Raw genomic sequence first — 26,033 nt, 5'->3', positions numbered from 1 at the left:
CATTTAGTTTAAAAGCCCCTCCAACTTTTTGGTCTTCCTTGCCCTCAACATAGATGCACCCTTCCCATTAAGGTGCAGTCCATCCCTACTTGTTAAGTTTTCTTAGCTCCTGCCTCTCTGGTGTGGCTTGAGGCACAGGTAGTATCTTTGAGAATACTACCTTGGAGGCCATTTTCTTTTCTAAGTCCCAAAAAAATGTTTTTATTAGGACATTCCACCTTCCTCTAACTTGGTCATTGGTACCAACATGTACCATGACAGCTGGGTCCTCCCCAGCTCCACACAACAATCTGGTGATCCAATCTGTGATCAGCCAAGCGCACAGTAAACAACATGCTGTTCAGCGATCCTGGTCTTTGTGACAGATTGCCCTATCTGTCCTTCTAATAATTGAGACCACTACCTCCAGTATCTGCCTAGCCCTGCCTTTATTGTTGCCCACTTCTTACCAGAGCAGTCATTCCCCTGGAAGCTACGGGAAGAGGCCTGCTCCAGCCATGCCACCCCTGAGCTGATATCCCCAACATCATGCAGCATATTTATTGGGACATATTTAATTCATTTGAATACTCCCAGCAAACTCCTCTCTTCATCCATGTCTCCATGCCTCATCTCGTTAGGAAATCCCCCCCCCCCTAGCATTTTTAGCTGCAGCCATTTTGAGTAAGGGCAGATGATTCATGTAGCATTTACTTCCTGGAATCCATCTGCCCTTAGCTCAGGAATGCAGAAGGAAGGTGTGCTTAGCTGAGGAATACTCTGCTTCCCCCCTCCAGATGAAAGGAAAGAATGCCCATGAAGACTCCTGGGATGTATGATATCATTTTGACCTAGGCCAGAAACCAAGAAACAACTGAAGAAATGTAAAAAAAACAAACAAAAAAAAAACAAGCAAATATAATATACCTTACTATCTATTTACTAATGCTATCAGCATAAGGATTAAGACGACCATGTCTCTTCACGTTTGATATAGCTATAAAAAGATGTACATTCTAAAAGAAATATCTTCAATATTAATATAATGCATCAATGAATAATAGTTACTGTACCCTAATTATTAATATTAAAACTGGACATCAAAGTGTAAGAGTCCACCATATCATAAAAAATGAAAAGGTGAACTAACACCGAACACCCTCTCCAGCTCCAAACCCCCCCCGCCCCTTTTCCCACCGTACTTATATCCATGGGTGATGAGATGGTAGTATAGCAGTCCAGGGATTTAAATCCATGCTTTTTCCCCTTTTATGACGGATGAGAGTGCTTCTGTTTGGTTAAATAAGTAATTTGCCAACACTGACCAATCGGAAGCACTCTGATCAGTCGGCAAAGACCTGCAGAAAGAAGGAGGGAAAAGAGCAGAGAATTTTAAGTCCTTGGATTGCTAGACTGGCTGCGTGAGCTCTTACATCTCATCACATATGGAGGTAAGTACAGAAAGAAGTGGAGATATGGGGGAGCACAAGGTATTAGTTCACCTTTTCATTTTTTACAAAAAGGTGAACTTACACTTTCAATCCACTTAATCCTGCCTGTGAAAAAATATATATCTAAAATAGATAAAAAGGCATGGTGAAACTACTTTAAAGTATGTTAACAGTAAGTTCAGACTCACCTGGCTTTGTAACTGGTGGCTTTTTGGTAGTAGAGGTTGTTGGTGGTTTAATTGTTTGAGTAGTGTCTGTGGAAAAGACTTGGCTAGTTGCTGTGTGTGTTGTTGGTGTAGACTGGGTAGATGTCTCAGTAGATTGATTAGTAGACATTATGGTGGAGGGTGGTGTAGAATACTGTGTAGTTGTATTAGAAGTGGGTCTACTCTCAGTAGAATGATTATTGGATATTAGGGTGGAGGTTGGTGTAAAAGACAGTGTAGTTATATTAGAAGTGGGTCTACTTTCAGTAGATTGATTAGTGGATAATATGGTAGAGGATTGTGTAGAGACCTGTGTAGTTGTGTTAGAAGTGGGTCTGCTTTCAATAGATTTATTAGTAGATAATATGGTAGAGGATTGTGTAGAGATTGGTGTAGTTGTATTAGAAGTGGGTCTACTTTCAGTAGATTGATTAGTAGATATTAGGATGGAGGGTGGTGTAGAAGACTGTGTAGTTGTATTAGAAGTGGGTCTACTCTCAGTAGAATGATTAGTGGATAATATGGTAGAGGATTGTGTAGAGAACTGTGTAGTTGTGTTAGAAGTGGGTCTACTTTCAGTAGATTGATTAGTGGATATTATGGTGGATGGTGGTGTAAAAGTAGGTGTAGTTATATTAGAAGTGGGTCTACTCTCAGTAGATTGATTAGTGGATAATATGGTGGAAGATTGTGTAGAGAACTGTGTAGTTGTGTTAGAAGTGGGTCTACTTTCAGTAGATTGATTAGTGGATATTATGGTGGAAGATTGTGTAGAGAACTGTGTAGTTGTGTTAGAAGTGGGTCTGCTTTCAGTAGATTTATTAGTAGATAATATGGTAGAGGATTGTGTAGAGATTGGTGTAGTTGTATTAGAAGTGGGTCTACTTTCAGTAGATTGAATAGTAGATATTATAGTGGAGGATTGTGTAGAAGACTGTGTAGTTGTGTTAGAAGTGGGTCTACTTTCAGTAGATTGATTAATAGATAATATGGTGGAGGATTGTGTAAAGGACGGTGTAGTTGTATTAGAAGTAGGTCTGCTTTCAATTGATTGATTAGTGGATATTATGGTGGAGGGTGGTGTAAAAGTAGGTGTAGTTATATTAGAAGTGGGTCTACTTTCAGTAGATTGATTAGTGGATAATATGGTGGAAGAATGTGTAGAGAACTGTGTAGTTGTGTTAGAAGTGGGTCTACTTTCAGTAGATTGATTAGTGGATATTATGGTGGAAGATTGTGTAAAGAACTGTGTAGTTGTGTGAGAAGTGGGTCTACTTTCAGTAGATTGATTAGTGGATATTATAGTGGAGGATTGTGTAGAAGACTGTGTAGTTGTGTTAGAAGTGGGTCTACTCTCAGTAGAATGATTAGTAGATATTAGGATGGAGGGTGGTGTAGAAGACTGTGTAGTTGTATTAGAAGTGGGTCTACTCTCAGTAGATTGATTAGTGGATATTATGGTGGAGGATTGTGTAGAGAACTGTATAGTTGTGTTAGAAGTGGGTCTGCTTTCAGTAGATTGATTAGTAGATAAAATGGTGGATGATTGTGTAGAGGACGGTGTAGTTGTATTAGAAGTGGGTCTGCTTTCATTTGATTGATTAGTGAATATTACGGTGGATGGTGGTGTAAAAGTAGGTGTAGTTATAGTAGAAGTGGGTCTACTTTCAGTAGATTGATTAGCAGATATTACGGTGGAGGGTGGTATGGAGGATGGTGTAGTTGTATTAGAAGTGGGTCTACTTTCAGTAGATTGACTAGTAGATATTAGGATGGAGGGTGGTGTAGAAGACTGTGTAATTATATTAGAAGTGGGTCTACTCTCAGTAGAATGATTAGTGGATGTTAGGGTAGAGGATTGTGTAGAGAGCTGTATAGTTGTGTTAGAAGTGGGTCTGCTTTCAGTAGATTGATTAGTAGATATATTGGTGGAGGATTGTGTAGAGGACAGTGTAGTTGTATTAGAAGTGGGTCTGCTTTCATTTGATTGATTAGTGAATATTACGGTGGATGGTGGTGTAAAAGTAGGTGTAGTTATAGTAGAAGTGGGTCTGCTTTCAATAGATTGATTAGTGGATATTATGGTGGAGGATTGTGTAGAGAACTGTGTAGTTGTGTTAGAAGTGGGTCTGATTTCAGTAGATTTATTAGTAGATAATATGGTAGAGGATTGTGTAGAGATTGGTGTAGTTGTATTAGAAGTGGGTCTACTTTCAGTAGATTGATTAATAGATAATATGGTGGAGGATTGTGTAAAGGACGGTGTAGTTGTATTAGAAGTAGGTCTGCTTTCAGTAGATTGATTAGTGGATATTACGGTGGATGGTGGTGTAAAAGTAGGTGTAGTTATATTAGAAGTGGGTCTACTTTCAGTAGATTGATTAGCAGATATTACGGTGGAGGGTGGTATGGAGGATGGTGTAGTTGTATTAGAAGTGGGTCTACTTTCAGTAGATTGACTAGTAGATATTAGGATGGAGGGTGGTGTAGAAGACTGTGTAGTTATATTAGAAGTGGGTCTACTCTCAGTAGAATGATTAGTGGATGTTAGGGTAGAGGATTGTGTAGAGAGCTGTATAGTTGTGTTAGAAGTGGGTCTGCTTTCAGTAGATTGATTAGTAGATATATTGGTGGAGGATTGTGTAGAGGACAGTGCTGTTGTATTAGAAGTGGGTCTGCTTTCATTTGATTGATTAGTGAATATTACGGTGGATGGTGGTGTAAAAGTAGGTGTAGTTATAGTAGAAGTGGGTCTGCTTTCAATAGATTGATTAGTGGATATTATGGGGGAGGATTGTGTAGAGAACTGTGTAGTTGTGTTAGAAGTGGGTCTGATTTCAGTAGATTTATTAGTAGATAATATGGTAGAGGATTGTGTAGAGATTGGTGTAGTTGTATTAGAAGTGGGTCTACTTTCAGTAGATTGATTAATAGATAATATGGTGGAGGATTGTGTAAAGGACGGTGTAGTTGTATTAGAAGTAGGTCTGCTTTCAGTAGATTGATTAGTGGATATTACGGTGGATGGTGGTGTAAAAGTAGGTGTAGTTATATTAGAAGTGGGTCTACTTTCAGTAGATTGATTAGTGGATAATATAGTGGAAGATTGTGTAGAGAACTGTGTAGTTGTGTTAGAAGTGGGTCTACTTTCAGTAGATTGATTAGTAGATATTATAGTGGAGGATTGTGTAGAAGACTGTGTAGTTGTGTTAGAAGTAGGTCTACTTTCAGTAGATTGATTAGTAGATATTAGGATGGAGGGTGGTGTAGAAGACTGTGTAGTTGTATTAGAAGTGGGTCTACTCTCAGTAGAATGATTAGTGGATATTATGGTGGAGGATTGTGTAGAGACCTGTGTAGTTGTTTTAGAAGTGGGTCTGCTTTCAGTAGATTGATTAGTGGATATTATGGTGGAGGATTGTGTAGAGAACTGTATAGTTGTGTTAGATGTGGGTCTACTTTCAGTAGATTGATTAATAGACATTATGGTGGAGGGTGGTGTAGAAGACTGTGTAGTTGAATTAGAAGTAGGTCTACTCTCAGTAGAATGATTCGTGGATATTATGGTGGAGGATTGTGTAGAGACCTGTGTAGTTGTTTTAGAAGTGGGTCTGCTTTCAGTAGATTGATTAGTGGATATTATGGTGGAGGATTGTGTAGAGAACTGTATAGTTGTGTTAGATGTGGGTCTACTTTCAGTAGATTGATTAATAGACATTATGGTGGAGGGTGGTGTAGAAGACTGTGTAGTTGAATTAGAAGTGGGTCTACTCTCAGTAGAATGATTAGTGGATATTATGGTGGAGGATAGTGTAGAGACCTGTGTAGTTGTATTAGAAGTGGGTCTACTTTCAGTAGATTGATTAGCAGATATTATGGTGGAGGGTGGTGTAGAGGATGGTGTAGTTGTATTAGAAGTGTGTCTACTTTCAGTAGATTGACTAGTAGATATTAGGATGGAGGGTGGTGTAGAAGACTGTGTAGTTATATTAGAAGTGGGTCTACTCTCAGTAGAATGATCAGTGGATATTATGGTGGAGGATTGTGTAGAGACCTGTGTAGTTGTGTTAGAAGTGGGTCTGCTTTCAGTAGATTGATTAGTAGATAATATGGTGGAGGGTTGTGTAGACGACGGTGTAGTTGTATTAGAAGTGGGTCTGCTTTCATTTGATTGATTAGTGAATATTACAGTGGATGGTGGTGTAAACGTAGGTGTAGTTATAGTAGAAATGGGTCTACTTTTAGTAGATTGATTAGTGGATAATATGGTGGAAGATTGTGTAGAGAACTGTGTAGTTGTGTTAGAAGTGGGTCTGCTTTCAGTAGATTGATTAGTGGATAATATGGTGGAGGATTGTGTAGAGGACGGTGTAGTTGTATTAGAAGTGGGTCTGCTTTCAGTAGATTGATTAATAGACATTATGGTGGAGGGTGGTGTAAAAGTAGGTGTATTTATAGTAGAAGTGGGTCTACTTTCAGTTGATTGATTAGTGGATAATATGGTGGAAGATTGTGTAGAGAACTGTGTAGTTGGGTCAGAAGTGGGTCTGCTTTCAGTAGATTGATTAGCAGATATTATGGTGGAGGGTGGTGTAGAGGATGGTGTAGTTGTATTAGAAGTGTGTCTACTTTCAGTAGATTGACTAGTAGATATTAGGATGGAGGGTGGTGTAGAAGACTGTGTAGTTATATTAGAAGTGGGTCTACTCTCAGTAGAATGATTAGTGGATATTATGGAGGAGGATTGTGTAGAGACCTGTGTAGTTGTTTTAGAAGTGGGTCTACTTTCAGTAGATTGATTAGCAGATATTATGGTGGAGGGTGGTGTAGAGGATGGTGTAGTTGTGTTAGAAGTGGGTCTACTTTCAGTAGATTGACTAGTAGATATTAGGATGGAGGGTGGTGTAGAAGACTGTGTAGTTATATTAGAAGTGGGTCTACTCTCAGTAGAATGATAAGTGGATATTAGGGTAGAAGATTGTGTAGAGAACTGTGTAGTTGTATTAGAAGTGGGTCTGCTTTCATTTGATTGATTAGTGAATATTACGGTGGATGGTGGTGTAAAAGTAGGTGTAGTTATAGCAGAAGTGGGTCTACTTACAGTAGATTGATTAGTGGATAATATGGTGGAAGATTGTGTAGAGGACTGTGTAGTTGTGTCAGAAGTGGGTCTGCTTTCAGTAGATTGTTTAGTAGATAATATGGTGGAGGATTGTGTAGAGGACGGTGTAGTTGTATTAGAAGTGGGTCTGCTTTCAGTAGATTGATTAATAGACATTATGGTGGAGGGTGGTGTAAAAGTAGGTGTAGTTATAGCAGAAGTGGGTCTACTTTCAGTAGATTGATCAGTGGATAATATGGTGGAAGATTGTGTAGAGAACTGTGTAGTTGTGTCAGAAGTGGGTCTGCTTTCAGTAGATTGATTAGCAGATATTATGGTGGAGGGTGGTGTAGAGACCTGTGTAGTTGTTTTAGAAGTGGGTCTGCTTTCAGTAGATTGATTAGCAGATATTATGGTGGAGGGTGGTGTAGAAGACTGTGCAGTTATATTAGAAGTGGGTCTACTCTCAGCAGAATGATTAGTGAATATTAGGGTAGAAGATTGTGTAGAGAACTGTGTAGTTGTGTTAGAAGTAGGTCTGCTTTCATTTGATTGATTAGTGAATATTACGGTGGATGGTGGTGTAAAAGTAGGTGTAGTTATAGCAGAAGTGGGTCTACTTTCAGTCGATTGATTAGTGGATAATATGGTGGAAGATTGTGTAGAGGATGGTGTAGTTGTATTAGAAGTGGGTCTGCTTTCAGTAGATTGATTAATAGACATTATGGTGGAGGGGTGTGTAAACGTAGGTGTAGTTATAGTAGAAGTGGGTCTACTTTCAGTAGATTGATTAGTGGATAATATGGTGGAAGTTTGTGCAGAGAACTGTGTAGTTGTGTTAGAAGTGGGTCTATTTTCATTAGATTGATTAGTAGATAATATGGTGGAGGATTGTGTAGAGGACGGTGTAGTTGTATTAAAAGTGGGTCCACTTTCAGTAGATTGATTAGTAGATAATATGGTGGAGGATTGTGTAGAGAACTGTATAGTTGTGTTAGAAGTTGGTCTGCTTTCAGTAGATTGATTAACAGACATTATGGTGGAGGGTGGTGTAAAAGTAGGTGTAGTTATAGTAGAAGTGGGTCTGCTTTCAGTAGATTGATTAGTGGATAATATGGTGGAGGATTGTGTAGAGGATGGTGTAGTTGTATTAGAAGTGGGTCTGCTTTCAGTAGATTGATTAATAGACATTATGGTGGAGGGTGGTGTAAAAGTAGGTGTATTTATAGTAGAAGTGGGTCTACTTTCAGTAGATTGATTAGTGGATAATATGGTGGAAGATTGTGTAGAGAACTGTGTAGTTGTGTTAGAAGTGGGTCTGCTTTCAGTAGATTGATTAGCAGATATTATGGTGGAGGGTGCTGTAGAGGATGGTGTAGTTGTATTAGAAGTGTGTCTACTTTCAGTAGATTGACTAGTAGATATTAGGATGGAGGGTGGTGTAGAAGACTGTGTAGTTATATTAGAAGTGGGTCTACTCTCAGCAGAATGATAAGTGGATATTAGGGTTGAAGATTGTGTAGAGAACTGTGTAGTTGTGTTAGAAGTGGGTCTGCTTTCAGTAGATTGATTAATAGACATTATGGTGGATGGTGGTGTAAACGTAGGTGTAGTTATAGTAGAAGTGGGTCTACTTTCAGTAGATTGATCAGTGGATAATATGGTGGAAGATTGTGTAGAGAACTGTGTAGTTGTGTTAGAAGTGGGTCTGCTTTCAGTAGATTGATTAATAGACATTATGGTGGAGGGTGGTGTAAAAGTAGGTGTAGTTATAGTAGAAGTGGGTCTACTTTCAGTAGATTGATCAGTGGATATTATGGTGGAAGATTGTATAGAGAACTGTGTAGTTGTGTCAGAAGTGGGTCTGCTTTCAGTAGATTGATTAGCAGATATTATGGTGGAGGGTGGTGTAGAAGACTGTGTAGTTGTGTTAGAAGTGGGTCTGCTTTCAGTAGATTCATTAGTAGATAATATGGTGGAGGATTGTGTAGAGGACGGTGTAGTTGTGTTAGAAGTGGGTCTGCTTTCATTTGATTGATTAGTGAATATTATGGTGGAGGGGTGTGTAAACGTAGGTGTAGTTATAGTAGAAGTGGGTCTACTTTCAGTAGATTGATTAGTGGATAATATGGTGGAAGTTTGTGCAGAGAACTGTGTAGTTGTGTTAGAAGTGGGTCTATTTTCATTAGATTGATTAGTAGATAATATGGTGGAGGATTGTGTAGAGGACGGTATAGTTGTGTTAGAAGTTGGTCTGCTTTCAGTAGATTGATTAACAGACATTATGGTGGAGGGTGGTGTAAAAGTAGGTGTAGTTATAGTAGAAGTGGGTCTGCTTTCAGTAGATTGATTAGTGGATAATATGGTGGAGGATTGTGTAGAGGATGGTGTAGTTGTATTAGAAGTGGGTCTGCTTTCAGTAGATTGATTAATAGACATTATGGTGGAGGGTGGTGTAAAAGTAGGTGTATTTATAGTAGAAGTGGGTCTACTTTCAGTAGATTGATTAGTGGATAATATGGTGGAGGATTGTGTAGAGAACTGTGTAGTTGTGTTAGAAGTGGGTCTGCTTTCAGTAGATTGATTAGCAGATATTATGGTGGAGGGTGCTGTAGAGGATGGTGTAGTTGTATTAGAAGTGTGTCTACTTTCAGTAGATTGACTAGTAGATATTAGGATGGAGGGTGGTGTAGAAGACTGTGTAGTTATATTAGAAGTGGGTCTACTCTCAGCAGAATGATAAGTGGATATTAGGGTTGAAGATTGTGTAGAGAACTGTGTAGTTGTGTTAGAAGTGGGTCTGCTTTCAGTAGATTGATTAATAGACATTATGGTGGAGGGTGGTGTAAAAGTAGGTGTAGTTATAGTAGAAGTGGGTCTACTTTCAGTAGATTGATCAGTGGATATTATGGTGGAAGATTGTGTAGAGAACTGTGTAGTTGTGTCAGAAGTGGGTCTGCTTTCAGTAGATTGATTAGCAGATATTATGGTGGAGGGTGGTGTAGAAGACTGTGTAGTTGTGTTAGAAGTGGGTCTGCTTTCAGTAGATTCATTAGTAGATAATATGGTGGAGGATTGTGTAGAGGACGGTGTAGTTGTGTTAGAAGTGGGTCTGCTTTCATTTGATTGATTAGTGAATATTACGGTGGAGGGGTGTGTAAACGTAGGTGTAGTTATAGCAGAAGTGGGTCTACTTTCAGTAGATTGATTAGTGGATAATATGGTGGAAGATTGTGTAGAGGACGGTGTAGTTGTATTAGAAGTGGGTCTGCTTTCAGTAGATTGATTAATAGACATTATGGTGGAGGGGTATGTAAAAGTAGGTGTAGTTATAGTAGAAGTGGGTCTACTTTCAGTAGATTGATTGGTGGATAATATGGTGGAAGATTGTGTAGAGAACTGTGTAGTTGTGTCAGAAGTGGGTCTGCTTTCAGTAGATTGATTAGTGGATATTATGGTGGAAGTTTGTGTAGAGACCTGTGTAGTTGTTTTAGAAGTGGGTCTGCTTTCAGTAGATTGATTAATAGATATTATGGTGGAGGATTGTGTAGAGGACGGTGTAGTTGTATTAGAAGTGGATCTGCTTTCAGTAGATTGATTAATAGACATTATGGTGGATGGTGGTGTAAAAGTAGGTGTAGTTTTAGTAGAAGTGGGTCTACTTTCAGTAGAATGATTAGTGGATATTATGGTGGACGTTTGTGTAGAGAACTGTGTAGTTGTATTAGAAGTGGGTCTATTTTCATTAGATTGATTAGTAGATAATATGGTGGAGGATTGTGTAGAGGACGGTGTAGTTGTATTAGAAGTGGGTCCACTTTCAGTAGATTGATTAGTAGATAATATGGTGGAGGATTGTGTAGAGAACTGTATAGTTGTGTTAGAAGTGGGTCTGCTTTCAGTAGATTGATTAGTAGATAATATAATTGAGGGTTGTGTAGATGACTGTATAGTTGTATTAGAGGTGGGTCTACTTTCAATAGATAGATTATTATATAATATGGTAGAGGGTTGTACTGTGAATGCAGTTGTTTGTATCTCTGTTGAGGACTGGGTGAATGTGTTAGAGGTTGTATAAGTTTCAGTAGACTGCTCAGTGAAAGGAGTTGTGGGGATATGTGTTGATGATTGTATGGATATATCAGAGGTGGGTAAAGTTTTAGTAGAATGATCAGTGAATAACATTGTTTCTATCTCTGTTGTGGACTGCATGGATGTTTCAGAGGTGGGTACAGTTTCAGTAGAATGGTCAGTGAATGAGGTTGTTGGAATCTCTGTTGTGGGCTGTATGGATGTGTCAGAAGTGGGTAGAGTTTCAGTAGAATGGTCAGTGAAGGAGGTTGTGGGGATCCCTGTTGTGCACTGTATGGATATATCAGAGGTGGGTAAAGGTTCAGTAGAGAGCTCAGTAGGTGAGGTTGTTGGTATTCCTGTTGTGGACTGTATAGATGTATGAGGTGTGAGAACAGATTCAGTAGAATGCTCAGTGAAGGAGGTTGTGGGGATCCCTGTTGTGCACTGTATGTATATTTTAGAAGTGGGTAAAGCTTCAGTAGAGAAATCAGTAGGTGAGGTTGTTGGTATTCCTCTTGTGGACTGTATGGATGTATGAGGTGTGAGAACAGATTCAGCAGAATGATCAGTGAATGAGGCTGTTGGTATCTCTGGTGTGGACTGTATGGACGTTTCTGTGGTGGGTAGAGTTCCAGTAAAGTGTTCAGTGAATACGGTTGTGGTTAGCTGTGTTGGTGACTGTACGGCTACACCAGAGGTTGTTTTACTTTCATTATAGAGTTCAGTGGATGAAATAGTTGGTGTCGCAGTTTTGAACTGTGAAGATGATTCAGTGGTTGCAGATTCTGTGCTTGAATTTGGGTCTGGTGATGATTCTTCTGATGTTGTACCACTGGTTGATGATGAACGGAATTCTGTTTCTGCAGAAATAGGGAATATTATAAATTGTGATATTAATATAGTAGCTGAGTCTGTGAGCTGTTGAAGATAGATTTTGAAGAAGTTCAGTGCCTGTTAACCTCCTCGGCGGTATGATTTTTTCCGGTTTTTTGTGCTGAAAGCGGTACCATTTTTTTGCATGGAAATATGTAGTTTTTTATTGTAGGCTGTAATTTTTAGGAATAACTCACTGAAATCTGTCCGAACAAGAGTCTAGTAAACATCCCGGGTATGATAAAATTTGAAACACGAAATCATAAATTATAATCTAATAAATAATCATAAAAAATAATAATATAATAATAATAAATTTAATTCAATAATATAATCAAACCAAAAACACTGAAATTTGAATTACAGAGGCAAATTCGCACATCGCTGAGCAAAGTCGCAAAATCGTTTTCAGTGTCTGATGACGAATTTCCCCCACGAATCATTATCACTCAATTCTGCAAGTGGTTCTGATTTACTATCGCTGCTCTAAAACCGCTTTTGACCTAAAGGGACGCTTTTTGGACACCATGGACTTTTCTAAGTTTCCAGGCAGAAAGAACATTCAAAATGCAGGCAGGGCACATGACAAAGCAGTAGGGACAAAATATATATGAAATGCATTGAAACAGCAATGACAGCAAAAATGAAATTTTTAAAAAATTTCAAATTTCCCGCCGGTTCCGGCGCCCGTACGTCCCGACGTCACAGGGACCGGAACACGGAAGCCGGATGCCGGCATCGGCCGGAGGAGATGGCCGGGGACGCTGCAGGGGACACATCGCGGGAGCGAAGGACAAGGTAAGCGCTGCAGGGACTCCCAGAGCAACGCCGCATGGTAAGCCCGAGTGTAGCTCGGGGTTACCGCTCTTGGTATAGAAATTTTACCCCGAGCTACACTCGGGAATACCGCTAAGGAGGGTAAGCAGAAGTCAAAAAAGGATGAAGTAACTTTTCCCTACAAGTATACATTCATCACACTAACCAGGTTTAAGTTTCTCTCAGAATTTTTTGATACTGGTAAGTCAAAAATGTTCACCTTTTCCCACGGAGATGCCCTCCCCCATATGTCTTTCAATCTGGAGCACTTAGAACTTGTGGTGGAGAAGAGCTGCTGTAGGGGGTAACACCAGATTGAAGGTGAGTATTGCAGTGTAAGTAGATTTTGTTTTTTGGGGGATTTTGTTACTGTATAGCTGGTATTTTGAGGAAAAAAAAACATTAGCCTGAAGTTGGACTTTACTTTATGAGTGTAAAGTTTAGGACAAAAGTTGAAGGCAACATTTTTTTTTAATTCTGGAATGAGTAAGGGAGAATCAAAACTCCTGCCATTTTGTTTTTTTTTTTGCCATCTGTGTTCTATTCTTAAGATTGCCCTTCACTTCCCGATCCATGGCAGAAACAGGAAGTGAGAAGAAATCCTTCCAAAGTGATGGAATCCCAGGGTGTCACCAGGGTCACCAGAACCAGTGTCCTCATTGGAACAGTTCCCCTTTGTTCCTGTTTTGGGGACAGATTTTCTGTTACTTTAATAATGGTAAACAGGTAAAAGTTGTGATGAACTCGTGCTGCTTTATGTGTGCTCACAAAAAATAAATTAATTAAATTAAAGAAATTTTAAAAATACGTGTATGTGTGATGTCTCAATATATGTGCTGTATGGAACTGCTGCTACCACTGATTCAGTGTACTCACACATTAATATATAGCAATACCAGAAAAAACAATGGTGTGTTGTATTTTTAAAATGATAAAACACCAAAATATGCAATGCAATTACCGTATTTTTCGCTCCATAAGACGCACTTTTTCCCCCCAAAAAAAGGGGGGAAAATGTCAGTGCGTCTTATGGAGCGAATATAAAGCGGCCGGTCCAGTATTTCTGCCGCCACCATGTCAGAATACCGGGCCGGCCGCTCAGCTGTTGTCTCCTGCAGGGCCTTACCTGTTCCTCGCTCCAGCGCTGCACAGTCTTCCCGCTCTGGCTTCTGTGACAGCCGGGAGCCCACTGCGCATGCGCTTCGCTTTGTGAATGGTCATCGCAGTCTCTGGTCATCTGTACTGTGTCAGCAGTCTCTGGTCATCTCCTGTACTATGTCCGCAGTCTCTGGTCATCTCCTGTACTGTGTCCGCAGTCTCTGGTCATCTCCTGTACTATGTCCGCAGTCTCTGGTCATCTCCTGTACTATGTCCGCAGTCTCTGGTCATCCCCTGTACTGTGTCCGCAGTCTCTGGTCATCTCCTGTACTGTGTCCGCAGTCTCCGGTCATCTCCTGTACTGTGTCCGCAGTCTCCGGTCATCTCCTGTACTGTGTCTGCAGTCTCTGGTCATCTCCTGTACTGTGTCCGCAGTCTCCGGTCATCTCCTGTACTGTGTCCGCAGTCTCTGGTCATCCCCTGTACTATGTCTGCAGTCTCTGGTCATCTCCTGTACTGTGTCTGCAGTCTCTGGCCATCTCCTGTACTGTGTCCGCAGTCTCTGGCCATCTCCTGTACTATGTCTGCAGTCTCTGGCCATCTCCTGTACTATATCCGCAGTCTCTGGCCATCTCCTGTACTGTGTCCGCAGTCACTGGTCATCTCCTGTACTATATCCGCAGTCTCTGGCCATCTCCTGTACTGTGTCCGCAGTCTCTGGTCATCTCCTGTACTGTGTCTGCAGTCTCTGGTCATCTCCTGTACTGTCCGCAGTCTCCGGTCATCTCCTGTACTATGTCTGCAGTCTCTGGTCATCTCCTGTACTGTCCGCAGTCTCCGGTCATCTCCTGTACTATGTCTGCAGTCTCTGGTCATCTCCTGTACTATGTCCGCAGTCTCTGGTCATCTCCTGTACTGTGTCCGCAGTCTCTGGTCATCTCCTGTACTGTGTCTGCAGTCCATTGGTTCAGAATTTTTTTTCCTGTTTTTCGCCTCTAAAACCTAGGTGCGTCTTATGGAGTGAAAAATACGGTACTGATTAATCTCCTAAACATATAGTAAGCCAACAGTAACATATATAATGAAAACCTTAATCATTCATGGTGATATATGAACCTGCACTAATGCTAAAACAACATATAACCATCAATGATCCAACAAGTCCAAATATTTCCATTTGGTAAGGTGCAAATAGACCACTAATCACCCTTAAAGTAATATTAAACCCAGGACCCTGCATTCACTATATCTGGTCTCCCCGGACCCTGCATTCACTATATCTGGTCTCCCCGGACCCTGCATTCACTATATCTGGTCTCCCTGGACCCTGCATTCACTACATCTGATCTCCCCGGACCCTGCATTCACTATATCTGGTCTCCCCGGACCCTGCATTCACTATATCTGGTCTCCCCAGGACCCTGCATTCACTATATCTGGTCTCCCCGGACCCTGCATTCACTATATCTGGTCTCCCAGGACCCTGCATTCACTATATCTGGTCTCCCAGGACCCTGCATTCACTATATCTGGTCTCCCCGGACCCTGCATTCACTATATCTGGTCTCCCCGGATTCTGCATTCACTATATCTGGTCTCCCCAGACCCTGCATTCACTATATCTGGTCTCCCCGGACCCTGCATTCACTATATCTGGTCTCCCAGGACCCTGCATTCACTATATCTGGTCTCCCAGGACCCTGCATTCACTATATCTGGTCTCCCCGGACCCTGCATTCACTATATCTGGTCTCCCCGGACCCTGCATTCACTATATCTGATCTCCCCGGACCCTGCATTCACTATATCTGGTTTCCCCGGACCCTGCATTCACTATATCTGGTCTCCACGGACCCTGCATTCACTATATCTGGTCTCCCAGGACCCTGCATTCACTATATCTGGTCTTCCCGGACCCTGCATTCACTATATTTGGTCTCCCCGGACCCTGCATTCACTATATCTGGTTTCCCCGGACCCTGCATTCACTATATCTGGTCTCCCCGGACCCTGCATTCACTATATCTGGTCTCCCCGGACCCTGCATTCACTACATCTGGTCTCCCCGGACGCTGCATTCACTATATCCGGTCTCCCCGGACCCTGCATTCACTACATCCGGTCTCCCCGGACCCTGCATTCACTATATCTGGTCTCCCCGGACCCTGCATTTACTATATCTGGTCTCCCCCGGACCCTGCATTCACTATATCCTCTCTGCCCGGAACCCTGCATTCACTATATCCGGTCTCCCCGAACCCTGCATTCACTATATCCGGTCTCCCTGGATCCTGCATTCACTATATCTAATCTCCCCGGACCCTGCATTCACTATATCTGGTCTCCCTGGACCCTGAAACATAATTATTTTAGTAAATATAAACTGCTAAATACCTTTTCTCATCAGCAGTTAGAGCAGTCTTGTGACTTCTATCAGTGTCCAGCTGAGCACTGATTAAAGCTTGTAGGAGGAGTTTTTATTCTCTTACTGTCCTAGGAGATGCATAACCCCTGACCCGCTGTCCGGACAGTGCCGATTGGCCCTGGGCAGATCTCACGCACCCTCTCAAAGGAAAAAACACTTTCTAGCCATACACAGTAAACTGAGCATGGCTAGAATGGCTAGGAGCAGAGTGACTCCTAGAGCTCTGTACTGTCACCAAATGGATGGGGGACAGTAGAGGAAGGGGAGGATTAGAGAAGTCAGGATCAAACATCCTTTTTACACAATGCAGAGGATTAACACCTTAGGTTCCACAGGGATTTTAACAAGCATGGTTCACCTCATACTGATTTTACCGTTGTGCATTTAGTAACACTTTAATATCCGTCCTTAAGCATCATATTCAATGTCCAAATAAAAGTGTTAATTCCGTGACATAAAACATATAATTTTTCACCAAGCACTTTCATGAAGGTTCTTCAGTGCCCAAGCTGCCAACCCACCAATATATGCAATGTCCACTCACTTTAACCACCTCCCTTCCGGCCGTTGTATATAAACAGACGGATGGTGGCAGTGCAGGGGAGGGTGGCCATTTATAAATGGCCTCCCCGCCCCTCTGTCTGTGCACGCTCCCTGGGATGACGCAGCACCGCAATGTGCGAGGTCCCGATCATGTGATCACTGATTGGCCAATCAGCGTTCACATGCAGAGTAGTAAGCAAGATGTCACTTCTGACATCATTGCTTACTACGTGTGAAATCTGTGAATGATCACAGAGGTCACATGGTACAGGGCTATTCACAACAGCCTTGTACCGTGTTACAAGCTGTGACCAATCACAGCTCACACAGTAGTTCTCAATGGCTGCAAGAATGCAGCCAGAGAGAAGGAGAAATGATTGATTTTACAGCCTTTATGGGTGTAAAAGCAATCAGTGTAAAAAAAAAAAAATCTTCATCACCCCTCACAAGTAGTACAGTGTCACCATGGTGACATTGTACTGCTAGGGTGACAGTATGTAAAAAAATTTAAATTAAAATAAAATAATAAATAAATAATAAAGTAAATAATAAAAAAATACAATAAAAATTTAAAAAAAAAAAATTTAAATTATAATTTTTAGTTATAAACTGATTTGGATTATTTTTTTTTGTTAAAAAGATAACAGAATAAATTTTGGCCAAGACTTATGATGAAATATTATTTATTTGCAAAATGTTATAAGAAAAATACTTTTTTTCAACATTTTTGGACTTTTTAATTTACATAGCAAAAAAAACGAAAATCCCAGTGGTGAATAAATACCACCAAAATAAACCTTTATCTGTCTCACAAAAATGCTAAAAAAATTCATATGGGTACAGTGTTGCATGACCGCGCAATTGTCATTCAAAGTGTGATAGCGCTGAAAGCTGAAAATTGGCCTGGGCAGGAAGGGGGGAAAAGTGTCCGGACTTGAAGTGGTTAATACTCCTATAAATTTAAAGCCTATAATTTTAATTTTTTATTTAAAACCTGTAATATTAGTTCACTTGCGCTTTAACAGAATATTCATGCAGTTTCACCTCCAGCTATTAGCAGCAGCTTCAGGCATAGAGTCCATTTGAGTGACCAATCCTCACTGCCTCCACTTCAAATCATAGCTCAAAGACAGAGAAAACTCTCATAGCGCACACCGTAATGCCTAATAAACTGAACTACCTGATAAGAAAATCTAATCCTCTGGCTGCAGGTACATGAACTCAACCATGGTGATGGATCACATAACTTTTCACAAAGGGTAATGTTAACACTCAACCAGCCAATCAGCATCTCTGTTTGAATAAGGATTCTGTCCTTGGTCATTTACCTTCTTTCAAAGTGAAGCATTTTTGTTCTGATTGCCTGGATCATATTCCATTTGACAAGGCCCGACTGGGGCATCTGTGTTCAGGTACCAGTAGCTGATGGAAGCCTGGAGGCTATGACAACTAAGTACCACAAAACTTTTATCAGTCTTATCAGGATTTCCCAACTTTTTTTACCTTGGAGGAACCCTTGGCAAAAATTTTTAAGAGCCCGGGAAACCCCTAAAACAAAATTTAGATCTGCAGCTCATGGAACATTGGATCTGATCAGTGAGCTGTAGATATAAAACAATTAACAAACAGCATTAAATAAAAAAAATCGTATCTCCTTAGGGCTCATGTACACTGCAGCTGATAAACTCACATTTAGGAGCTGTTCAGCGTTTTTTTCAGCATCCCCTGAACTCTCCCTAATGTTTTCCTATGTGTCCATGTACACATCTTCATTTACAGTAGTTTACAGGCATTTGAGTATACAGTCATTTGTTTGAATGCAGAAAACTTGCGTTCAGCGGTCGATTTTATTAGCATTTCAAACACAAATCTCTTGTAAATGCAGCTAAAAGCTGCATATAAGCGTTTGCATCTGAAATTTTGTTTTAACTCTTCCAGTTCCCGATGCTGGCCAGAGACTTTTTTCATCATGAAAAATGCATGCAAAGCATTTTCAAGGTCCTCAGATGGACAAAACACTGAATACAGGATGTTCCTACCAAGCTTGTCACACATTGTAATGACCAATTCACACCTCAGACCTCTCCCACCCTTGGAAACAATAGAAATGTTAATGACCATTCACACCTCAAATTCCTCATGAAGACCCCCTGCCAGGTGGCCTTAATGACTCTCCACCAGACACCTTTCCCACCCTTGGAAACAAAAGAAATGTTAATGAGCAACTCACACCTAAGCTAATTTCAATACATACTGCTGTCTCTGCTTCTACTCTCTGTATTTCTCTGAAACAGTCTGAAATAGTTAATAATTGACCACTTTTCAGTGCATTCTGGGCATTTTGGAGGTTCTTCTGTGCGTATCTTTAAAAAACGCTTCTAAACGCAAATGCACATAAACGCGGTATGCAAACGCAGCTAAACAGACATTTTTTAACCTACGTTTTCCAGCAGTCAGTTCTCAGCATTCAGAAGTGTCTTGTGTACATGAGGCCTTAATGTGAAACTTGGACTTTCTTTTTTCTACACAGATGCTCAATTCTGGGTCGAACTTGAAATAGGCACACAGGAAGTTGCTTTCCTCCACATGCAGCCCAGGGAATTGTGGATGTGGTTGAGTAACTATGGTTTAGAGTAAGGGTATCAAACTTGATATCATCATGGGCCGCATCAGCATTATGGTTGCCCTCAAGGGACCAGTTGTATCTGTAAGACTAGATGTCCAGAGCACCCCATTCCCCTTACATTAGTTGTCCAGAGGCCCCCACCCTCCCATATATCACAGTGCACCCCCCTTAATTTGTGTTGCTTCTGAGGGGAGTAGCTGGGAAGCAGAACATGCAGGGTCTAGAGAAGGAATAGAGGAGGGCAGGATCTGGCCGAGGGGTTCTGTCCTCATGAGACATAGTGGGGATGAAGATGAGAAGGGGGCAGCAAGTGCAGGGGCCACATGAAATAGCCTGGTGGGCCAGATTCACCCTACAGGCCTTGTGGTTGACACGTGGTGTAAAGGATTGCTGGGGTGGTTAGTTCCAGTGTTTTTTCAGGAGCATGGACTTTGATGTGGCTCCCAAAAAATGTCTTGGCATCAGTCTACATAGCAAATGATGGACATTGTGTCCACAGTAGCATTTTCATTGGTAGAGCAGAGTAGGACTGGTCAAAATGGAATACTTTGATGCAGTTGGCCAGCTTAAAAATGTATTGCAATATGTGTGATCTAAAAATCCCTATTCTTATTGCAACATTTGCTGGAAAGAGAAATTAGTTGTGTGCAGAGGGTTCCTCCAGGATTTCCAGTGTTAATATGTGGCTACACCCCTTTAGCACCTGATGGATAAATGCATCTACAAGCTATTGGGATTTGAGCGCAGGTATCTCTTGTTATTGTTACATAGCAATTGGCACTGGCCATAGACATGAAGCTAAAAACATCATCTCTACTGTAGAGGTTAACCCCCCTGGCGGTACTCCCGAGTGTAGCTCGAGGTAACGTTTTAGTACCAAACGCAGTAACCCCGAGCTACACTCAGGTTTAGCATGCGGCGTTGCTCAGGGATTCCCTGCAGCACTTACCTTGTCCTTCGCTCCCGCGATGTGTCCCCTGCCACGTCCCTGGCCATCTCCTCCGGCCAATGCCGGCATCCGGCTTCTGTGTTCCGAACCTTGTGACGTCGGGACGTACGGGCGCCGGGGAAATTTGAAAATTTTAAAAAATTTCATTTTTCCTAAACAAATTTTACATAATAAAACATTGCTGTTTCAACCCATTTCACATACATTTTGTCCCGAGTGCTTTGTCCTGCGCCCTGCCCTGACTGTTCTTTCTGCCTGGAAACTGAGAAAAGTCCATGGCGTCCAAAAAGTGTCCCTTTAGGTCAAAAGTGGGTTTAGATCAGCTAGAGAACAGCGATAGTAAATTAGAACCACTTGCAGAATTGAGTGATAATGATTCGTGGGGGAAATTTGTCATCAGACACTGAAAACGATTCTGCGACTTTGCTCAGTGATGTGCGAACTTGGCGCTCTATTTCAAATTTCAGTATTTTTGGTTTGATTATATTATTGAATTAATTTTATTATTATTATATTATTTTTTATGATTATTTATTAAATTATAATTTATGATTTCGTGTTTCAAATTTTATCATACCTGGGATGTTTACTAGACTCTTGTTCGGACAGATTTCAGTGAGTTATTCCTAAATATTACAGGCCTACAATAAAAAAAACTACATATTTCCATGCAAAATAATGGTACCGCTTTCAGCACCAAAAATCTGAAATAATCATCCCGCCAGGGAGGTTAATTAATTAAAATAAAAGTGCCAAAATTGGCCTCCAAACTTCATCTTCTTCTCCAAGAAAGAACACAGCTACAAAGGATTCCTATTTACTGTTACATTTCTATGATGATACCTTTATAGATGAAGATTTTACCTGTAGTTGGAGATGTTTCTGTCACTGACGTCTCAGAAAATGCTGTGTTTGTTTCTTGCTCTGACATATCTGTAGTGAACATGACATTATTATTATACAGGATTTATATATTATTATTATTATTATTATTATTATACAGGATTTATATATTATTATTATTATACAGGATTTATATATTATTATTATTATTATTATTATACAGGATTTATATATTATAATTATACAGGATTTATATATTATTATTATTATACAGGATTTATATATTAATATTATTATTATTATACAGGATTTATATATTATTATTATACAGGATTTATATATTATTATTATTATACAGGATTTATATATTATTATTATTATACAGGATTTATATATTATTATTATTATTATACAGGATTTATATATTATTATTATTATTATTACTATTATACAGGATTTATATATTATTATTATACAGGATTTACATATTATTATTATTATACAGGATTTATATAGCGCCAACAGTTTGCGCAGCGCTTTACAATATAAGGGAGACAGTACAATTACAATACATTTCAGTACAGAAGGAATAGGAGGGCCCAGCTCGTGGAGCTTACAATCTAAAGGAAGGGGGAGGTGATACAAAATGTGATGATCTGATGGAGGTGGCTCAAGTACAGTTCTTAGGTGGAGGTGGGGTAGGCTTCCCTGAATAAGTGAGTTTTTAAAGATCGCAGACAGGGTGCGGGCTGACCGGACATACTGTGGTAGGGAGTTACAGAGAATTGGAGAGGCTCTGGAGAAGTCCTGGAGGCGAGCGTGGGAGGAGGTGATGAGGGAGCTAGAGAGGAAGATATCTTGGGAGGAGCGGAGTGGGTAATTTGGGCGATATCTGCGGATGAGGTTGGTGATGTAGCTAGGGGCAGTGTTGTGGATGGCTTTGTAAGAAATACAAAGGGGTTGATTTACTAAAACTGGAGAGTGCAAAATCTAGTGCAGCTGTGCAGGGTAGCCAATCAGCTTTTAACTTCAGCTTGTTCAATTAGGCTTCGACATAAAAAAAAAACCTTGACCTGCTTGGACCTTGAAGAAGGGGACATACCTCAAATTATATATATATAATTTGGCAAAGATATTAAATGAACTCTTGCAAATGTACACAAATAAATACATTCTAGGAAGAAGAGGTATTTTAATATACATTTCTTTAAAATATAACTTTAAAAATAAATTGCAGATTAAGTAGATAATCAACACTTTTGTATGGATGTTTTGTTTGTTCCTTTTTTCCTTTTTTCTAAAAATTATTTATGCAGTTTATCCTGATAAATATCATTTTTGTCTAGAACATTTAGTTTATTTTTCTTTTATTTATTTATTTTTTTTTTGGGGGGGGGGGACCTGGGTGTACACAACATCCTGAGGGTATATAAGATAGTTACTTTTTCCTTTCATGGGTGGATATCTCCATCTTGTCAAGCATAAGGAATGGCATTGTAAGTGAGTTTCTATGGCGTGAACCGGCCCTAATCAAAAATTTGGATATCTAATTACACATTTTTCATCTGTCTTCAAATGTGTTCAGTGCCAGATAATATGGTGGAGAGGGCTAACCAGCATTAGCCTAACAGAGAAAGAGGTGCAGTTACCCCGAAATATTAAGATATAGTCGGGTAGATTTACTAAAGGCAAATAGACTGTGCACTTTGCAAGTGCAGTTGCTCCAGAGTTTAGTAAATGAGGTAAAACAACATTTTGCAAAGAATATCCAAACAATTGCATGAAAAATTAAAAAAAAACAGCATTTTTGCTTGCACATGATTGGATGCAGCTGTTCGGCCATGGAAACCCATTCTATGAAGCTCTCTACACACTGTTGTTGTGCTAATCTGAAGGCCACATGGAGTTTGGAGGTCTTTAGCTATTGACTCTGCAGACAGTTGGCGACTTTTGCGCACTGTGCGCTTCATGACCTTCACTTCACTGACCCCGCCCTGTCATGTGACGTGACCTACCACTTCATGGCTGAGTTGCTGTTGTTCCCAGTTGCTCCCACTTTGTTATAATCCCACTAACAGTTGACCGTGGAATATTTAGTAGCCAGGAAATGTCACGGATGGACTTATTGCACAGGTGACAACCTATCACGGGACCACGCTTGGAGTCACTGAGCTCCTGAGAGCGACCCATTCTTTCACCAATGTTTGTAGAAGCAGTAGAGGCTTGATTGTATACACCTGTGGCCATGGAGGTGATTGGAACACCTGAATCCAATGATTTGGAGGGCTGGCCCAATACATTTGGCAATATAGTGTATATTCAAAGCCAGAATAAAGATTTGGCAAATTTGTTTTACTGTATATCCCAAGGTCTGTACAAAAGACAAGAGGAAATCAATTGCACATGAAAGAAAGAACATTGTTATCAGTTAAGGAAGGTATTCTTTTTAGTAAAAGTGATTAAGCTTCACCATTTAAAGAAGTAATGGCACAAATAATAAGGGGGTTAATATCAGGAATTATTCTTTCTCCTCCTCTGTTGAAAAGCTGACAATATTTGCTCAAGGGGTTTGTTTTGCTCCCTGTATACCAAAATGGCAGGAGCTCGAACTTAACCACTTGCCGTCTGCCTGCTGTTTTTAAATGGCAGGGCGGTGGCACTCCAGGGGCGGGTTGCCGTTCATAAACGGCACCCGCTATTTCTAGTTGTGCATGCTCCCTGGGAGCGCGCAACACCACGATCCGGTGCCTGCTGTGTCCTCCGGACACAGTGAAACACCGATTGTCGGACGGGACCTCTGTACGAGGTCCCGATCATGTGATCACTGATTGGCCAATCAGTGATCACATGGAAAGTAGTAAGCAAGATGTCACTTGTGACATCATTGCTTACTACGTGTGAAATCTGTGAATGATCACAGAGATCACATGGTACAGGGCTATTCACAACAGTCACAGCTCACACAGTATTTCTCAATGGCTGCAAGAATGCATACAGAGAGAAAGAGAAATGATTGCTTTTACATCCTATATGGGTGTAAAAGCAATCACTGTAAAAAAAAAAAAAAGAATCTTCATCACCCCCCACAAGTAGTACAGTGTCACCATGGTGACACTGTACTGCTAGGGTGACGGTATGTAAAAATAAATAAATAAATGATATAAAAAAATAAATTAAAAATGTAAAAAGAATTGTTTAAAAATTATAATTTTTGGTTATAAACTAATTTGGCCTATTTTTTTTTACTAAAAAGATAACGGAATAAATTTTAGCCAAGATTTATAATGAAATATTATTTATTTGCAAAATCTTATAAGAAAAACACTTTTTTTCAAAATTTTTGGACTTTTTCATTTATATAGCAAAAAAAATAAAAATCCCAGCGGTGAATAAATACCACCAAAATAAAGCTTTATCTGTCTCAAAAAAATGATAAAAAATTCATATGGGTACAGTGTTGCATGACCGCGCAATTGTCATTCAAAGTGTGATAGCGCTGAAAGCTGAAAATTGCCCTGGACAGGAAGGGGGTGAAAGTGTCTGGACAGGAAGTGGTTAATAGACTTTTTAATGTTTTAACTAAGTACAGTAGCAGATGTATGGAAGTTGAAACAAGCGTTGTACAGTTGTCCTCAGATCTGTAAAGTGAGAATCATTCTTTTTATCTTTAAAAAAATGCAAAAAAATACCAGTATTGGAGGACGTATTTGTGTCTTCTCTCATCGTTACACTGGAGGCTGTATGTATTTCTGTTGCTTCTGATTCATTTACATTTTCAGTGGATTGTGCCCCTGCACCTGTAGTATACATGACATGAAAGGAAAAAAATATAATTTTACAGAACGCACAAGAGAGAGATTTTTCATACAAAACAGGTATAATTAGGCGTAATTCAGTTCTGACTTTAACTATTATTCCCAGTGTAAGTTTTACTTCCGTTCATGTGAAAGAATCTTCCCAAATCACCAATACAGGCCTTACTTGGACATTATTATTATTATTATTATTATACAGTATTTATAAAGCGCCAATAGTTCGCTCAGCGCTGTACATTACAAAGGGGGACAAAACATGTGACAGAACAATACCAATACAATGCAAAACATGAGGGGTATGAGGGCCCTGCTCTTTCGAGCTTACAATCTAGGAGGGAGGGGATGGTGGCACAGGAGGAGATAGCTGTGGGGGGTGGAGTGGTAGGAAGAGTGGAGGAGGTTGACAAGTTAGCAGGGGGTAGGTGATAATCTGATGGGTTGGGGCAGGGAGTTCCAGAGGATGGGTGACACCCTGGAGAAGTCCTGGAGGCAGGCATGGGAGGGGGAGACCAGGGAACTAGAGAGAAGGAGGTCTTGTGAGGAGCGGAGTGTGCGTGCTGGGCGGTACTTGGATATTAGGTCAGTGATGTAGTTCGGGGCAGTATGGTGGACGGCTTTGTACGTCAGCGTTAGGATTTTGATCCGTTGCGCAATCGGAAGCCAGTGGAGGGATTGGCAGAGGGGGGTGGCAGAAACGGAGCAGTTGGAAAGGTGAATGAGTCTGGCAGCCGTATTCAGGATCGACTGAAGCGGGGATAGCCAGCGGCAAGGCAGGCCAGTGAGGAGGGAGTTGCAGTAGTCGAGTTGTGATATGATGAGGGAGTGGATGAGCTGTTTAGTGGTTTCTGGAGTTAGGAACGTGCGGATTTTGGCAATGTTGCGGAGGTGGAGTCTGCACGAGTTTGTCATGCAGTGGAGGGGATACTGGAACCCACTAGGAGGCTCATTGCATTTGTATTTGAAGCAGCTACAATCTCCATCACTAGATCTTGGAAATCACCTACGATTCCCTTCCACCTATTGAAATCCATGTTGTCTTGGATCATGGTCAATGAACACCTCTCATACCCCTAGATCAAATATCTCTCAGGTATACAACTGCTTCTTTTACTCCTGCCTGGATTTGGTCTACTTCCCTTCTTTCTCTCTCCTTTCCACTCTTTGATAACTACTTTTTGTTCTCTTTCCTTCAAGGTTTTGATACAGCCCTACGGGCCACTTGTTGTGGGGTATC

At 40.6% G+C, this 26,033-nt stretch overlaps 2 protein-coding genes across 2 annotated transcripts in view; both read right to left on the bottom strand.

Moving 5' to 3' along the window:
* LOC149453955 (uncharacterized) overlaps positions 1–7,460 on the bottom strand; it is a 45,517-nt gene extending 38,057 nt beyond the window's left edge. Inside the window, exons 1-6 of the mRNA XM_089687992.1 lie at positions 7,308–7,460; positions 5,614–5,924; positions 3,407–3,609; positions 2,822–3,256; positions 1,947–2,578; positions 1,619–1,790 (exon numbers count right to left, since the gene is read on the bottom strand). Coding sequence (XP_089544118.1) covers positions 1,619–1,790; positions 1,947–2,578; positions 2,822–3,256; positions 3,407–3,609; positions 5,614–5,924; positions 7,308–7,460 — 1,906 coding nt within the window. The remainder of the gene's footprint in view (positions 1–1,618; positions 1,791–1,946; positions 2,579–2,821; positions 3,257–3,406; positions 3,610–5,613; positions 5,925–7,307) is intronic.
* Positions 7,461–8,151: 691 nt separating this feature from the next.
* LOC149453954 (uncharacterized) overlaps positions 8,152–26,033 on the bottom strand; it is a 39,339-nt gene continuing 21,457 nt past the window's right edge. The window contains exons 3-5 of the mRNA XM_089687991.1: positions 10,871–11,671; positions 9,230–9,325; positions 8,152–8,186 (exon numbers count right to left, since the gene is read on the bottom strand). Coding sequence (XP_089544117.1) covers positions 8,152–8,186; positions 9,230–9,325; positions 10,871–11,671 — 932 coding nt within the window. The remainder of the gene's footprint in view (positions 8,187–9,229; positions 9,326–10,870; positions 11,672–26,033) is intronic.

The sequence above is a fragment of the Staurois parvus genome, unplaced genomic scaffold, assembly GCF_062004578.1.
Source record: "Staurois parvus isolate SC_StPar_1 unplaced genomic scaffold, SC_StPar_1.0 ptg000444l, whole genome shotgun sequence".
NCBI lineage: Eukaryota > Metazoa > Chordata > Amphibia > Anura > Ranidae > Staurois > Staurois parvus.
Note: the sequence above shows the minus strand (reverse complement) of the source record. Positions and strands in the feature narration are given on the sequence as shown.